Source organism: Falco punctatus (genome assembly GCF_963210335.1).
Source record: "Falco punctatus genome assembly, chromosome: 1".
NCBI classification, from domain to species: domain Eukaryota; kingdom Metazoa; phylum Chordata; class Aves; order Falconiformes; family Falconidae; genus Falco; species Falco punctatus.
The window spans coordinates 119,585,056-119,601,764 of record NC_137580.1 but is presented as its reverse complement, the minus strand read 5'-3'; the positions used below and the strand labels follow the sequence as shown (position 1 = coordinate 119,601,764).

At 41.2% G+C, this 16,709-nt stretch overlaps 1 protein-coding gene across 3 annotated transcripts in view; it reads right to left on the bottom strand.

The window, feature by feature from the left end:
- Positions 1–11: 11 nt before the first annotated feature.
- The window catches only part of GRB2 (growth factor receptor bound protein 2), a 61,863-nt gene continuing 45,165 nt past the window's right edge, over positions 12–16,709 (bottom strand). For all 3 annotated transcript variants that reach the window (XM_080376969.1, XM_080376970.1, XM_080376968.1), the window contains 4 exons: positions 12,031–12,128; positions 6,418–6,540; positions 3,726–3,894; positions 12–2,368 (listed from right to left, as the gene is read on the bottom strand). In XM_080376969.1, the coding sequence (XP_080233095.1) occupies positions 2,183–2,368; positions 3,726–3,894; positions 6,418–6,540; positions 12,031–12,128 (576 nt within the window). In that variant the 3' untranslated portion in view covers positions 12–2,182. The remainder of the gene's footprint in view (positions 2,369–3,725; positions 3,895–6,417; positions 6,541–12,030; positions 12,129–16,709) is intronic.

The following is a 16,709-nucleotide window of genomic DNA, read 5'->3' as shown; positions in this document are numbered from 1 at the left end:
AGATGCTCAAGTGAAGAATTCAATGTATATTTATTATTCACAGTTAATTACTATCTACCAAATGCTGCTGCAGAGTTAAAGGATTAAGTACATAGGCCTTTTTTATTTAAACACTGATTTTTTTTTTTAATATATATACACACACAAGACATATGTCTGCAAGGCTGCATGATATACACCAATTCCAAAATAAGGAAACAATCAAATGGTCCAGGTGTAGAATGCCATAGATTCCTTTTCCAATCACTTTACAAAGAAGGAAGAAAGTGAGTAACAGCTAGCAAGGAGAGGGGGAGAAAGTAATACTCTACAGGATAGCTCTCTCTTTCATCTGCTGGAAAATTAAAGTGTAAGGCAGAGTCCATCTCAGGAATAAAACATTTGTAACACTTAGTACAAAAAAAGGCACCCTCCAACAAAAGATTGCCCATGCTTAGCCAGGGCGGGAGGAGATCTCCGCTGTAGTTTTTGGATTCGTTGGTGGGGTGATCCAGCCAAATGGCCATTGAAAGGAAAAATAACGCAACTGAAGATTGGCACAGAGAGCGGTGCGAGCTGATTGCTTTCCTTTCCGTCCAATTTAATGTCACACTGCTCTGGTGGAGGAGCAAATGGCCACAATAAATGCCATTATGGTGCGGGGTGGGGATTACAGTCATCACACAGCCTGCTGTGAATGGGGAGCGGGGTGGGGGGAATCTACTTCAACAGTAACACTGACCTGAGGAGGGAGGAGAAACTGGAGAACAGTGATGGCAACCCCACTTTTCAAGAGCAACACGACTGCAAATACTCCTTATCCAGGCCAAAGAGACAGGCTGATTACATGCATCATGTAGAAACATTCACTAATAGCATAAAGTTTTTTCAAGCACTATTTTTCTTGAGGTTTCTCTGCATTATAAAGTTTTCCATCAAAGGAATGTACATTTAATAGGACATCTCAGGGCTATTATTTCTCAAATTTCCCCCTTAACCCTCCCTCCCCAAAATATTCTTCCTCATTATCCCTGGTCATAACTTCCCCCTTTCTCTTACTTCTTTTGAGGCTCCTGGTTGCAGCTCCCCACCTCTCACAGCAGCCTAAGCTGCCACTTGAATGCCGTGATTTTATTTCCCTTGGATCAAGGGAAATTGAACAGTAAGACAAATCTTAAGATTAAAGCTCCATCTCTGTTTGTAGATTTTTCTCAAATGTCCATTGATAAAATCAACCCTCTTTTACACCCTTCCCCCAAATTTATTTATTTACACATAGGCAGAAAAAAAAAACCCTCTGAAAAGCTCTGGACTGTCCTTTTAACGTAAGAAATAATAAAAAAGAAAATAAGGGAAAGGCACTATGGAAAAAATTACAGAATGTGCTCAACCGTACACCTTTAAGAAAAAACAAAAAAGCTGTCAGCGCAGCATTAACAGACTTCAGTTGTACATTGGAGCTTCTCAAAAGCAGGTCTGTGACTCAAAAAAAAACACAACAACACAGAACAAAAAGCCACAGAACTCTTCTCCCTTCCTCTGCTTGCAAGCTGCTGAGCTTGAGAAGAAAGTGCCAGAGGAGAAGAGACAATAAAAATTCGATTAATACCTCATCTTTCCCAGGCAAGAAGAGCTGAATGTTGAAGGCAAAAGCAGAGACTGATGATTTTTGTTTTTTTTTAAAGGCAGGACTGTGGATTTGGTTCTTCTCTCATGTCCCTTCATGTCAAATGAAGACCATTTGCAGAGAGAGAAAATACCAGCAGAGTTTCTCCCTTTTCCTTTAACTGCATGGGTAGGACTTTATATGGCATTAAAACTTCATGCACTGATGGACAGAGGAGGAAGGGGAAACAAGAAGAGTGAACAAAAGGGGGTAACCCAGGAGCAGCTGAGGAAATTTGTTATTTTCATTTTTTTCTCTTTCTCTTTTTCTTTTTTTTTTTTTTTTTTTTTTTTAAAGATAAGTTTTGGTGTGTAAGTTGAACTCTTCCCTGCCTCCCCCCCCAACCCTGCCACCTGCCCCCGCCCCCCCCCCCCCCCCCCCCCCCCAAGTTCCGTACTGAGTGAAGGAGGATCACCTCACGGTGAAAGATGACTCAGGTTTTATCGCCGTGTGATTTTAGGTCACTGGCTGCAGTTAGGCTCTGTATGTGTATTTACTGTTTCTCTGGTTTCTTTAAATAATCTCTAATATTTATCTCTAGATGTTCCGGTTCACCGGGGTTACGTAGTTGCGTGGAAACATGCCCGTCTGTCCGTGGCAGGCTCCCTTCCACCAGTTGGGGTCAGAATTGTCAAGGACTTGGATAAAGTCTCCGCGACGGAAGCCCAGCTCTCCTTCCTCCTGGGGATCAAAGTCAAACAGGGCCTGAACGTATGTTGGTTGCTGAAAGGGGAAAGAAAAAGATACACGAAGTGAGAATCATCCACAGCGCTCTAGACATCTGCTCCCTCAGGCAGGACCTTAACTTACGCTGGAGTTTAACAACAAACATTTGGGTTGTTTCATTTCCCCACAAGCCAGCTTCCAATATCTGTAACAAGACGTTAAAATAGGAAAGTACAGTCTAGAGAAGACCTTACAGAAAAGTCAGCTTTCTGTGAAAGAGCCGAAATAAAGATAGCACACGACTCAAATGTTTTCCTAATATTTTCCAGTCTTCATGACCTACTGTAAATCTGTAGGCTATTGCAATACAGTAGTCTCTTTGCTAATTCATTGTGTTTTCACCAACAGACATTATGAATATAACTGATCTACCTAACACAAAGTTGTTGATACACAAAACCTGGATGTTGGCATTTTACACATTTTCCTTAAAACTCTCAAGTATCGAGAAATTCTGTCACAGAGCATTTTGCCTGGTCAGCAAATACTTCCATCCTTACGGAAAAGCTAACAGTCTACTTAAAATAGACTTGCATTCCTAAAATCAGGAAGGTATCTTCATGCTTGTCATTTTCAGTCAGCTCTTCTCTCACCCTCTGTTTCACTGACCCAACAGTGCAGAGCCAGATGTTAGTTCGGACAAACCGGTGCCCACAGCACCTGGAGAGCAGTACGAATTCCACACCCCCTGTCTTCAAGCTAGAACTAGAATGCTGCACAAGGAAGCAAAAGGATTTATCCAAAAATGACAAAAGATCCAGTTACATGCAACGTAACATTCTGATTGCTCTGGGAAATGGAACAAAACAAAGAGCTAGAGATGCATACACAAGCTGCTCCACTGGCACGTAGCAGTAGATTTTGGTTTCTCTCAACACTGGCTAGATCCAAACCAGATCCATATGTTACTACCTGCAACCACTTCTTCAGGAAAAACCAGTGCCAAAGCTTCACCGGCTACTGAGGTGTACAGTTCTGGCTATAAACCAGTATAAATAGAACTATCCTTTCTTACTATGTCCTAAACGAGGAGTAAACCTCTTTTTAATGCACATGAATCAGATGACCTTCCTGCAACAGTATCCATAAACATTAAGACAAGCCACTAGTTCACACAACAGTAACACTTTGCCAGGACTGGGGGGGAGACTGAGGAGTTAGCAGGTGGGCTCTGCACAAACATCCAGCTTATCCACCAGTATAATACTGGCTGCAGGATCTAAAGACACACTTTCACACACAAGAAAAATGTCAGTCAGCTTCCTTCCACCCCTATTTATTTAAGATGCAATCCCACTTCAGACTGTGGTTGCAATAGTTCATGAAGTGCATTCTATGAAGACACTTCTCTTACCTGTGGCACCTGTTCAATGTCCCGGAGAAATATTTGCTGGTTCCTGGAGACAGATGTGGATCTGTGATAATCTACCAGCTCGTTCAAAGAATTGAACTTCACCACCCAGAGGAAATATTTGCCAGCCCCATCTCTAAGCACCTTGAAGTGCTGCACATCATTTCCAAACCTGTGCGGAAAGAATGAAGAACGCAAAAAAAGCATATTATTAGTCACCGAGTACTCCTCTTTTGGGATTGTTGGCACAGTTTGGAACAAAAATGTCCTTCAGGGACCAGTGCAAACTGTCAATGACACTGATAATATAGATACCGATTGGCTGCTGTAAAAAAGATGTCCACTTGTCAATTGCATTTTACAGAAATCAGTGATGAGAAAAATGGAATCCAAATACTGAATTTATTTTGAAAAAACCCCCGCAAGATTCACGCGTACTTTTCTTACAATAGGACTTCAGTTTAAAACCAGCTTTTCAAACCACTCCGAATCTGCAGAAGTTTGAGGTCTGTTTGTAAAGGATTTCTGGTGTCACAACACTTTATCTTGGATGACATGCAATATTTCAGCAATTTTACACTACGTTGCCACATAGCTGGCATCCGGTACATGTACTACTTCATGTGTGCATGCAGTCACCCGAGTCGCTGAAGACAGCACACAGAACACCAAGGACACATGCCGTGGGCTTTGCAGTACAAATACCAGGTCACATTTACAGTAGCTGCACCATGGTGCCTTCTGCTTCACGCTCCCAAATAGAAAATTTTGAAGTCAAACAGTACAAGCACTTTGCTTTAGCTCTTCACCCACAGCAATTTCACAGCAGTTTAGGTTTGTGCTGCTCTTGGCCTGTACTTCTCACAGTCTCAGTCCCTGCCTCACACAGCACCACTCTGTGAGTGATAATTCAATACGTAAGCACCAGTCCCATCATAGGTAAGTTACTGGAAAAACACTGCCACAGGGAGGGGGTAGGATTGTCTCTTTTGGCAGGAAGTCTGGTCTTATGCAAAAGACTGTCTTGCAAAACAAAAGGCTCTCTCTATTCTTTAAAAAACAAAAAGAAAACAAAAAAACCCCAACCCCCCCAAATGCTCAGAAGGTTATGCTGCACATGTAATGCAGCAACTTCAACTCTGTGTTAACAATTCTTTCTGACAAATAATGGCATTCACCTGAAGCTACTTTTCCAACAACTTTATTCTGAATAAAGAGGAAATCCAAAGAGGTCCATTGGGATTTTCCAGATGAATGGCACTTCGGTATTTTTACTTCAGTCTAAAACACTGAAAACAGAAGACAACTGTTCCCCACTTGGCATGCATAGCTTCTATACATTGGCTGAAAAAGTAGGCACTATCTTGGCTACAAAGCTAACACTAAAGGACTCATGAATACTGCCCTCTGCTTTTCCTTCCTCAGCCTGAGAGCTTCGCACCATTTCAAATCCTGCAGATCGCTGTTTAGGAAAGACTTCTAAATTAAACAAACAGGGGGGAAAAAAAAAATCAACTGAGAAATTACCACCAGATGGCAACACTAAGCTGACAGGCAAGCAGAGCTATGCTATCATAACTTCATGTTTCTTAAAGGAATGCACTTTCTGGAATGAAGCTTCCATTCATATCTGGTATTCCAGCTCAGCTGATTATATCCAAGCCAGAAATATAAACATCTCTAACATCAACAGCTTTAATCCAGTCTGTTGGTATGACTCAATGCTACTGTACAGGACGGCAAAAATTTGGTTACAGACCAAAGATGACCAGAAAAAAAAAATTAACACCCTAAACATGTTGAGACAGATCACCGATAGCCACAGAAAATAGAGCAAACTACGAATTGTGCATGGATGATCAAAAATTATTGTTAGGTTCTAAAGAAAATCTTGTTCATTTCTGATAGGAAAGAGGAAGATTACAGAAAGTAAAAAAGCCCAGCAAAATCAACTGCTGAGGATAGAATCCCTCCTACCCCCAAGCCACATTAAATTACATCACATCCCCTTTCATGTTTCTAATACCTCTATCTTACAGTGACTTCAGACGGGCAAGAGGGGTATTATGTGGGTCATGGCTAACTAGCAGGCTCCTGCTGGTTAACAGCCAGTACTTCTAGTATGGTTACTCAAGGATGAGAACTGCTCCTTCTCACTTCACTGTTATTAGACTGAGTTTCTCTACCAACGTGGACCCCACTTGTGAGAGATCGAAGAGGCCTCTATTTTCACAGCTACATGTCCCAGTGCTAGACAACATTAATATCCCCAAAGCACATGTCAAGCAGACATGATAAACATATTTGGAAGTGTACTATACAGAGAGAAGAGTAATAACTTGTACTGCAGAAGAGGAATGAAGGAGGATGGGAGAAAATACATACACACTGGGCACCCTGTAGCTGTAAGGAGGAGAAACAGGATGCACAAATAAACCAAGAGAGAGTGCCTGGGACTACATGAACCGGAAAGCAACGTGCCACCACGTCAGCCCTGTGGGCTCATCACAAACCAGAACGTATATATTTGTTCTGTTAGAGGAGGAGTATCACTGGAAGGACAGAAACATGACAGAGCATCTGGAAGATTATTCCTGCTTTTCAGCATTGCCAATCACCCGCCCTTTACTGACTAGTCCAAACGAGCAGTAGATGGCCTGATTACCCCACATGATTGCTTCTGGGCATTACTTACTTGACTGAGAGGGAGAAGTCCCCAGGAGCGCTCTCACTCTCCCTGATAAGGAAGGCACCGTCGTGTCTTTGTTTGCCTAACATCTCTTCAGCCTTTGCTCGGGGAATCTTTCCAAAAAACCACCTGCGTAGCAAGGAAAAGAAAACAATAGGGAAAGTTAAGAATGTCAATCCTTTCATGGAGGGACCAGACATAGATATTCACACAAAGATGAAACGACTGCTAACAGAAATAACTACACCGCACCTTGCTGCCACTGCAACACAGGCTACTGAACCCATGCAGCTTTTCACAATGTTTCGTCCCAGCAAGGAAGCAACCATGACTCGTTAAGTAGGTGCTTGCAATAGCCCTATTTCATCCAATTTTGCAATGTGGTAAGAGTGAAATCCTCAAATTACAGGATTTATTTTCAGAGGTGTAAAAAAAAACCCCACTCAGAATTTAATGCATTATTCACATTGTTTCGCACTCCAGTATATCTACAGTTTAGCATATAAAACAACACAATGAGAACCTAATGTACACAATTGCTTCACAGCAAAGTCCTGCTTTGTGAGACTAAGATGACTACCCTGGGAACTTGCTACAACCTTGGACAAAATTAAAAGGTCTACTGTGGTCTGCACTGTTATCTTAGTAATTAGACCTCATAACCTCAACCTAAAGATTAAATGCCTAGCTCAAGCAAGAAACTTGAGTCCCTTCCTCTGTCACTAAGAAATGAAGTCTCACGTCTCTACATGTGAAGTTTTAATTGTTCAAACTGTATGATGCCATCAACTCTGAGACAATGAAGTAGTCCTGCACTACTGGCTGGTCACTATTGAACTTCCCTATGATAAAAGCACCATTTATTTCACTATTAGTACCCGAAGATAATCAGTGAGGGGTAATTACAGTCTCCTTTATTACTTAGGCCTTCTAAGGATAAGTCACCCATGCCGAAGCCATGATTTACAGAGCAGAAAATTCTTAATAATGTAGATTTTCTATATTAAGTACAAAACCATCAATATTTTAGCAGGTAGAAATGTTTTAAAAAACCAGTAGTATTTGCAAAATGCAAAGGAAACGCAGAAGGAAGATCCTGTCTATAGATTGACCCATCCCGCACAAGTGGAAAGTGCATTTTAACAAAAGCAACTGTTTGTCTATTTTAGATCAGGTGGTAAAACATGACTGCTTCAGCAGAGAGAAGGAGTAGCTTCATTCAGCAACTGGCTGCTCCTGCAGCCCAGAGTCCAATCCTCCTGACCCCTACCACAGCACTGCAGTCAAAGACGGTATCGTGTCAGAAAGCTAAGGCAGGCAGGAGCGGAGTTACACGCAGACCAAGTGAGCAAAGTTCCCTCAAAGTCTCTCTCTGCTTCACTGCAGAGGAGTGCAGAGCTGGGCATGCCATTTGGTTCTAGGAAAGATGCTGGTAATATTTTTTCAGTAGCCTATTTTCTTGCTTTCTCCTACAGTTCGGACCATCTAGCAGTCACATGAAATAGCTGCACCATAGAAGCCACATCTGAAGTTCGTGAGAGCAGCACAGAAATCAAAGCCACAGGCTGACCACCTCCACACACACTTCAGGCAACCAGATAGTCAGCACTGACCAAACAGCCCCCCCGTCACGGGATTCTTACCCACATTTACATCTGCATTTCCAAACTAATCCAAGATTAAAGGCAAACAAGGGCTGAGTGAGTGGTAGGTCACATGGCATGGGAAAAGCAGAACCATCTTCACAACCAAAAAGTACAGCTTTCAGTTCTGAGTAACAGATCACACAGGATAGAAGCACTTACCACAGCCTGTAAGCATGCAGATGATTGACCTTAGAGGAGAGCATTTACTAACAAGCTCCACTCACAAAGTTTACTTTCTACAGCGAAGGTTTTGGTGCAGCAGTAAGACAGAAGTTGCAGAACCCTCCCTGAAACAGTTGTTCTTAAAAGATGTCACAAAGTCACATCTCTAAGAGCAAGCTATCTCTAGAGATGAAGGAGGCCCAATTATTCGATTACCAGACTTGCCAGCTCCTGGTAGCTCTCACTAACTGCCTTCAATATCTGCTCACCACAGGAGGCTACACAAAAGCACATTCCTGTATTATATCAAGGTTGATGATGTATTTCTACTATATGCAACATACTCAATAAAACAGCTCTAGAACATCCCCCTTGTAAAAGGGGTATTCACTCTATTTAGCTATGCAGCTCCATTATGAAAAGCATTTTGGCACTGAAAATGATACATCTTGTGTTCAAACTTGGTTTCCGTGATCACCTATACGTGTTTTACTTGCAACGCTTGCTGTGTACTTTTTATCCCCTGGAATGGAAAAGAAAAGTTTTCTTTCACAACGATCCTATTTCCAGTGAAGAACTTCAGGGCATTCAGTACTTTCTTGGTGGTTTAGCATCTGCGCCACTTCTCAGCACCCAAGGTGGCAGGGAGGGAGTGCCTACCTGTCTCTCACTGCACTCTGCTGCCTTCAAACTCAACCAAGAGAAATGTTTATGTGACACACCTTCAGAATTCCAAGGTAGTATTTTGTTTCCTGGGCTTTGGGCACAATTGTCATAAAGATAAGGAAGTCTTGATTTTTGCCTCTACCAAATGTTACATGCAGCAAGCTTTGTGTTATGTTTTTAGATATCTTGCCATAGTCCTTGTTTACAAAGTGTTTCCATTCTGTTTAGTTCTCAAATAATCTCCATTATTTACGTATGACTTGGAAATGAAAGCCTCACTGTAAAAAACCCAAAACACCTCACCCATTTCTGTGAAATAGAAAGCAAGCCTGAAAGAGCTCAACAGAATGTCTATCATACTTCCTGAAGTATACCCTATTTTCTCCCTAAATTTTACTGAATCACCACAAACTAGAAGTGTATAATTCGATTGAAGGAAGTAACATTTCCAAAGCAGCAATATCAAGTTCTTATTCTGCCAGCTGTTTCTAAGGCACTGTAAACAGAAAGACTAAAAATCATTCACAATTCTTGAACTCCCTTGCAGTTTTATGACTTTGTTACCACTTAGCCAAAATAAAAGGAGCTTGAATTCTAAATATAAAAAAGATGAAACCCCCACAGATGAAAGAAACAAAGGAAAGTTATTTTGCAGGAGTGCTCTCTACTTAAGAACGCACTTCTACAGCATCAAGTATCGTGTACATATGAATCTTTGCTGCAGAATGACTGAAAAAAATAATAAAAATCACACATGGAGAATTAGGCCAAAGAAACTGTCCACAACACTCCCACAGCTTCCCTGCTGAAGGGCTGAGCTTGATAACACTTCTCTCCAGCTAGCTTTGTAATGTAAGTGAAACTCATCCAGTCAGCACCGCAAAACCAAATCCAGGCATTACTGCTGATGCTGCACAGCTAGAGGGAGATGCATTGATTGGTACAACACAAAGTTCACATTGCTTTCAGACTCGCTTCAATAGGCAGTTTGGCAATTCTTCTGCCTTTCCTTAGCACAATCACGTAGCTTGGCTGATTTCCTCCACGTTAAGTTACGATATTGCAAAGTGAGACTGCAGCAGTTATCTTCAAGAAAAACAGATTACAAACACCCTGAGCACTCACACCGTCAGTCTGATCCAGGCTGCTTCCTAAATGGCAAATTCCTCCCCTGCCCCCTCCAAGAGAGAAAAGTAGTCCTGCCACCGAACCGCCCCGTTGTGCCTTCACAGGAAGCCTCCCTGCCCAGAGTTTCCTGCAGCTCCTCTCTGAGTGTCATGCCTCTGTCTACTTACATCTTGGCTTCGTTAACTGACGTGGCAATTCAGGTTAACGCTTCAGAACCCAGGTAACTCAGCTGGTGACCAAGGCGTGCCACATGTTCCTTTCAGCTTCATTTGCGATTAGTTACAAAGGAAGCTAAGATTTGCAAAATAGAAGCAAGAAACACTGCATTTAAGACTAGCTGTGGGGCTGGAGGATTTAGTCTCATATCCTAGGACAGGATTTAAAGCCATTTTCAGTTGCTTTCTTTCCAAACCTCCTTGAAAAGCCCTCACGCCACCTTCCCACAACTGAGAAAAGGAACATTCTCTTTCTCACTCCTAGTCAGCTGCCTGCAATTTGCTTTTTGTATGACCTGTCTGACTGGAGAGCTCTGCACTACAGCTAAGCAAACATTATACTATAAAAACTTTTGCATAATTTCCCAGGGTTGTTAATGTACTAGTTAAGACTCCCAGCACTGCTGACACACAGAGCTAACTCATCCAGCTGCCGTCAGCAGTTTAAACATCTTCAGAAAAGGTCAAATTAACTATGCTTAAAAACCACTAGCAAATTCACCCACTTGCAGGCTCAGATATTGTTCATTCCCTTTTGATATCAAAACCGAAAAAACTAACAGCTGTATCTCTCTCAAACAAAATACCTGCAAAACTGCTATAAGATGACGTATGATGATTCAAACCAAAGAGGGAGAAATGGCAATGAGAGAGAGATCCCCAGCAGACTAGCGTGATCAGGGTAAACTAGACACATTACTGCATCAGACAAGGCTTTAAACAATTTCAGAATTTTGTGTGTTCTTGCTTCACTTCCCACTTGGCTGCACTAAAGCAGTATATGTCCTCTTCTTGGGGCACCGTCCCACAGAAGCTCCCTTCTCCCATTTCAAGAGACCCCTTAGAAAAATAATTCTTTTTTGGATTTAACTGCAGTATCTTCATGATATAATCACAGTCAACAATTAACAAATCAATCATCAGGTTTTTGTAGGCAACAAACACTACAGCTTCTCGTAAAAACCGTAATTACAGGTTTTGCTGTTCCTTCCTAAACCTTTTCTCACTTTTGAATCTGTTACCCAGAGCTTGCTGTTTTCTTGTTCAGATGTTCAAGGATCTCAAAGCTTGGCAGAACCAGAATTTAATAGAAGACAGCAGAAATATATGTACTAACAAAAGGCACATAACCATTCATGAAGTGCTACTATTTTCATATGCTAGATTCTTTACACTAAGAGGAAATGTTCAAATTAGTTACTCAAATACAGTTCTCTAGAGTTGCAAAACAATGCCAGTGTACTTGTGTAACAGTACACACTCTCTGAGGTCAGTCTGTTTTGTGAGGAAGGTTTTGGACCAGATGACTGTTTGAGGTCCTGTCTGACCTAAACAGTTCTGAAATTCTATACTCAGGATTTGATGCAGACATACTAAGAATTCAGGTCCAAATATCCTTAAACATTTTTCTGTTGAGCTGTGAATCCACAATTTTTACTCTTATCTGCTATGCTAAGTAAAATAGAGAATCATCACAAGAACACAGTCGCTCTTTTTCCAGGGGCAGTGGTGGTGACAAATCTCTACCCCAGTGTTCTGCTGGTTTATGCCTGCCATTGCCAAGATAGTCCATCTGACCCTACAGCAAAACACCAGAAAAGTTTCCAAAAATACCCTGCTGTATAGCTAGCTGTGAAATGAGTTACAGTAAACAATACCACCAGAGATAACACTCTATAGCCATACATTTTGGTAGATCTGGCAAGGTATGCTTTGCAAAGTATTCAGCAGAAAACCTTCCTTCTGTGGAGAGGATGTGCAAAAGTAAAATCAAGGGAGCCTATCACCAAAGCTCTACTTACGGGTGTGGTTTCATTTCTATGTAGTTCTTGGGAATGAAGCCGTCTTTTCCATTGAGTTCTGCCTTGTACCAATTCTGATCGCATTCTTCATTCAAAACCTGAAGGAAGCAAACAAAAAATAAGCTTACCACATTTCAAGACACAGCAAAAAACCGATGAAGCTACTAGCTTATTTTTCCCATTCTTGTTTCAGAGACTGCTCTTGTAAGATGAGCCTATTAAAAAAAAAAAACCTGTGCTAGTCATCCTACTCCACTGCATCTCATGAATGTTTGGAACTGTTGTGAACAAAAAGCTGAATGAGTAATTTAAAATAGCCAAAGGATTTTAGTGCCAAACCCCCATGCTTTAGTGAGAAAGTCACTGTAAGTCCACAGGTACTTTTAACAGGATAACTAGACTGAGATCCGTGCCAAAGATTAAGTTGTCTGTCATCACCAAAAACTCTGCCCAAAATCTGCAAGCCAAGAAATTCCATATCTTTATCACTTCTAACAATCGCTTTTTCCTGAATTCAGCTGACAAACCTGATGCTCTCAGCAGAAATGTGATTTTATCCAGCTTTTCTGCATTTGCACTGGTTGCACACTGAATATGTTAAAGATTCTAGGCAACATCTACATTATAAACCATTTTACAAGAAAACTCCCTCATGATGTTAGTACAGGCTCAGCTGCAGATCCAACTGACAGCTTCAGCTGGTTTTGCTGATACAAGTTAAAACCAGGTTAAATCAGACAGCATAAACAGTGACCTGCCTGTTGAGCATTTTTTATGTTAATAAAGTTAAATACATACAAACAACAAAAGTAGATGAACAAAGATGTCCGTCCCCCTCCCTTTAAAGGGATACTTTTCTTACTATAACTTTATTCTAAAACGAATGAAAGATCAGCAGTCACAGCAGAGAAACCACAAGAACAAGTAGCTTTAAAAGCACAAATTGCTATTTCAAAGCATACTCGCTCTATAAACTTTGTTGTTTTATTTTTCATTGAAATTCTGCCAACTGGTACAGTGCAACAGGCAAGCCTGGTCCGCTAACTGAAAGTAGTCTCCCGAATAAAGTGGTATTATGTTCTGTAAATAAAGCCATGCTATAGTTTGAAACTACCTCCTCAAAAAGATATTATTTGGAGACATACTACAGAACCTGCCTCCCCTTTAGAATTAAGCACCACACCACTGCTTTTCCCTGGACATTTTCATTCCTTCTCAGCTTCCTGAGGTTCTTCAAATTGGCGACAATGGCCAACAAAAGCTGAATCTGGTTTTGTTTTTTTTTAAAATATATATATATACTTAAAGCCTCAAGTCACAAAAGTAGCACATGATTAGCATTGGCTGAATGTGGGAAGATGAGGAAATGCAAAGAGAAAGAAAACATGAAGGCAGATCCAGAGATCACATACTACATACACACAGTTATGGTGAAGGTATCCACCAAAACCCCAAAATCTTCATAAGCAATTGCAGCAGTTTCTGATTCCCCCTCCCCCCCAATCTCACTAAGTTTCTTTTTTGGAAAGGTGATGAGAGGAAACAAACAAACAAAAAACCTCAAAAGGAAAAGCAGACAAGAATTTACAGGCGCAGGCCTTAAAATTCTTACAGCTGATGGAAAAATACATGACATATCAACACTTTGATCTGCCCCACTGTTGCCCGCTACGTCTAAAAGAGAAGAACCTCAACACCTACCAAAATGAAATCCAGTAAAGCTAAAAAGAGAACAGAATCTGAATTTCCTCAGTGAATTACAGTGCGTAATGTAACCCGGCTGCTCCTTAACTCCCAACTGAAGAGGCTGATGGTAGGATGGACATCCCACAGGCAGCAGCACTTCCACTGGGGAACTCTCATAATAGCAGGGACACATCTACAAAACTTGGGGTGAGCAAAGATATGTACCTTTACGGCCCAATTCAGGATATTTTCAGTGGAAGAGACTTTATATACTTAAAAGATCCTAAGTACTTTTATATGGATAAAAATATTGAAGCTATCTTTTCTGCAGTTACTACTCTGGGCTCCAATTTATTTATTTACAAGCATTGTTTTAGCATGCATTACAGTTCAGCCATTTAGCAAGAACGATTTGACCACAGGTCATGAGCAGTTCAAGTGTGGCTCTGTTACAGGCTCTGAGGTAAAAGCTTGCACATGGAGAGTTGATGCACATCAGCTGACGTCTGCTGAACTGCCTTTAAGCAAGAAAATGGTGCACATCTTTCACAACCACTGTGCTGAGAGACAGACTTCTGTGCAGAAACTGATTCGACTCCAGAATACAAAATACAGGTAGGTAACACCAGCAGGCAGCTCTGGGATACTGAGCAAGGAATATGGAGATTAAAAACAGGTGTGTAAAAAAGCAAATTGCATAGACTAGGGAGACAGAGGGCACAGGTTGAAGCTCAGATCTGCAACTCAGTCACACAAAGATTTTGGCACATTGGCTTCAATGACCAGGAAGTTTGGCTGTTGTATACCTCGGCCACCATCACTAGACTCGTTTACAATGCAAGAGAAACAAATATGACATTTTGATGTGATTTCTAATAAGCCAAATCTTATGTAATAACATGCATTGCTTTATCAAAGACAGCACAGATCAAACCTTTGACAAGATTGTGTACCACAAACTCATTTCATTACCAGTAGCAGTTAAGGGATATAGCAGTTTGTTCTTTTTCCAATCAAAAAACCCACCTGGTAAACTGTAGCTTCATATGAAGAACACTACCACATATTTGTGCTTTTGGCAGTAAGTATTAAAAGTTATCAGAAATTCTAATACCCAAATGTAAATTATTTTAATGAGTTTTATCTTGCTCTGAAGATATGCTAATGGATTTGGAGGAGCCAAATCACATAGGGCTTGGGGTACTCATTAATGCTTGGCCTGAAGCCAAATGCCATCGAGGGAGCATTGCTGAGGCATGCATTAAGCTTTCTGCCTGGGAAAAAAAACCCAAACCAAACCAAAAAAAAAAACAAACCCAAAAAAACAACAGCTTGATAAAAGGCCGAGTTAGGTGAACTGCCCACACATATGCACGTGCAACCTGTTCAGGGGACTTCTGCTGTAATAATGAATCCTCCACAGCTCCCCCCTTCAGTGGCTTTGTTTGCTCCAAGGACTTTTTCCTGCTTCACACCCCGACTGACTGACATATCTCCATAGCCAGTTGTCCTTTCTAGGACCGTTCAAACTAGCTGTCACAGCTCCATTCACACCCTGGCAAACGGCCAAACTATCCATGGCCTATATTATATACCAGGGAGCTTATACACACACAGTCACCCTGTAAACACCCTTGTTTTCCCCTTTCTGGGTCTTTCAGTGTGCACTCGTCCAGAGGCGATGGCATGTACTGTTTTGTTTACAAAGTTCCACGACCACATATTTCAAGAGAAGTCACCTCCATAACACAGCTATCTGCAAAATCATTTTTTCTGACAGCCTCTTCAAGACACTGCTGGAGCAGCTCCCAATGCTTAGTCAAGCAAAAGTGACTTGTACTGAAGTACCTTAAATTCAGGACAACTTTGCAGTCACATGCACAAGGCTGGAATTCTGGTGGCTGCTATGAAGTTCTGTAGCTATTATGACAACTATGGAAGAGTCATGTAAAATTTCAGCTTTCCAAAACAACTTATGCCACTAACATCCATTAGTGAAATACAACTAAAAAGTAAGTTGGGAGCACACCTAAGGACTCTGCACTGGTGTATCCAGCTTAGACATTTACAGCTGACACTGCTCTCTCTTAAATTGTAAAGCCACTGAAATGAAAGAACTGACTTCAAGTAATTAAACCATTTTTCTGCAAAATATTTTAAGAAAAGCATCCAGTAGATCCATCTGTCCCATACCTCCAACTGGCCTCCAAGTGATTTCCAGAAAATAATTAAGATTAAAATTTATCATCTGGATACTTTAAAAAAAGTGTTATGCCTCTGAGAAAAATAAAGACTCTTGACTGAACTACAGTGATATTTTCCCAGACTTACCAAAACTATAAAATTTAGTCCAAGTACTGCACGTATCACTGGATTTTACTTTGAAATTTTCCCCAAGTAGAAATAGATACAGATAAATTCAGCAACAAAACAAAACTTAAAGATTCACTGCTCCAAACCGAAACAGCTTTGGAGTCTGCAAAAAAAAACCGTAAAAGGAACACACACTTATTTTATCTCTACAACTGTTAAAACCCGTTGCTTTTTGTATAAGTCAAAACGTAAAGCGTTCCTCTGCAGCCAATCCCCTTGGCTGCTATAGATCTAATCAAGTCTATGCCAGAGGGACCCTTCCTTTCACACTGGGGCATCTGTGCCTGAGAGGAGGAAGAAGGAAGGATATTTTTAGCCACTACATTTGAACACATACTGCCATGTGATGTCCTCCGTCTGCAGTCAGCCCTGTTTCACAGTAGTAGTGGCTCAACTGCTGCCCCTCAGTTTCTTAGTTTGATAATAGACCTCTTATCAACAAAAGCCCATCTGTTCCCATGGAAATGGAGAAGGGGCACCGCTGAAGAGCTGCACAAAGCAGTTCCCAAGTTTTAGCTAGAACAGTTCACACAGGCGTCCCCAGCAATTTTCAATTCCATACCTAATGAGTATTTCTAAGCACAGCTTTTCCACCCCTGTGAATTGCTGCACCAGTCTTG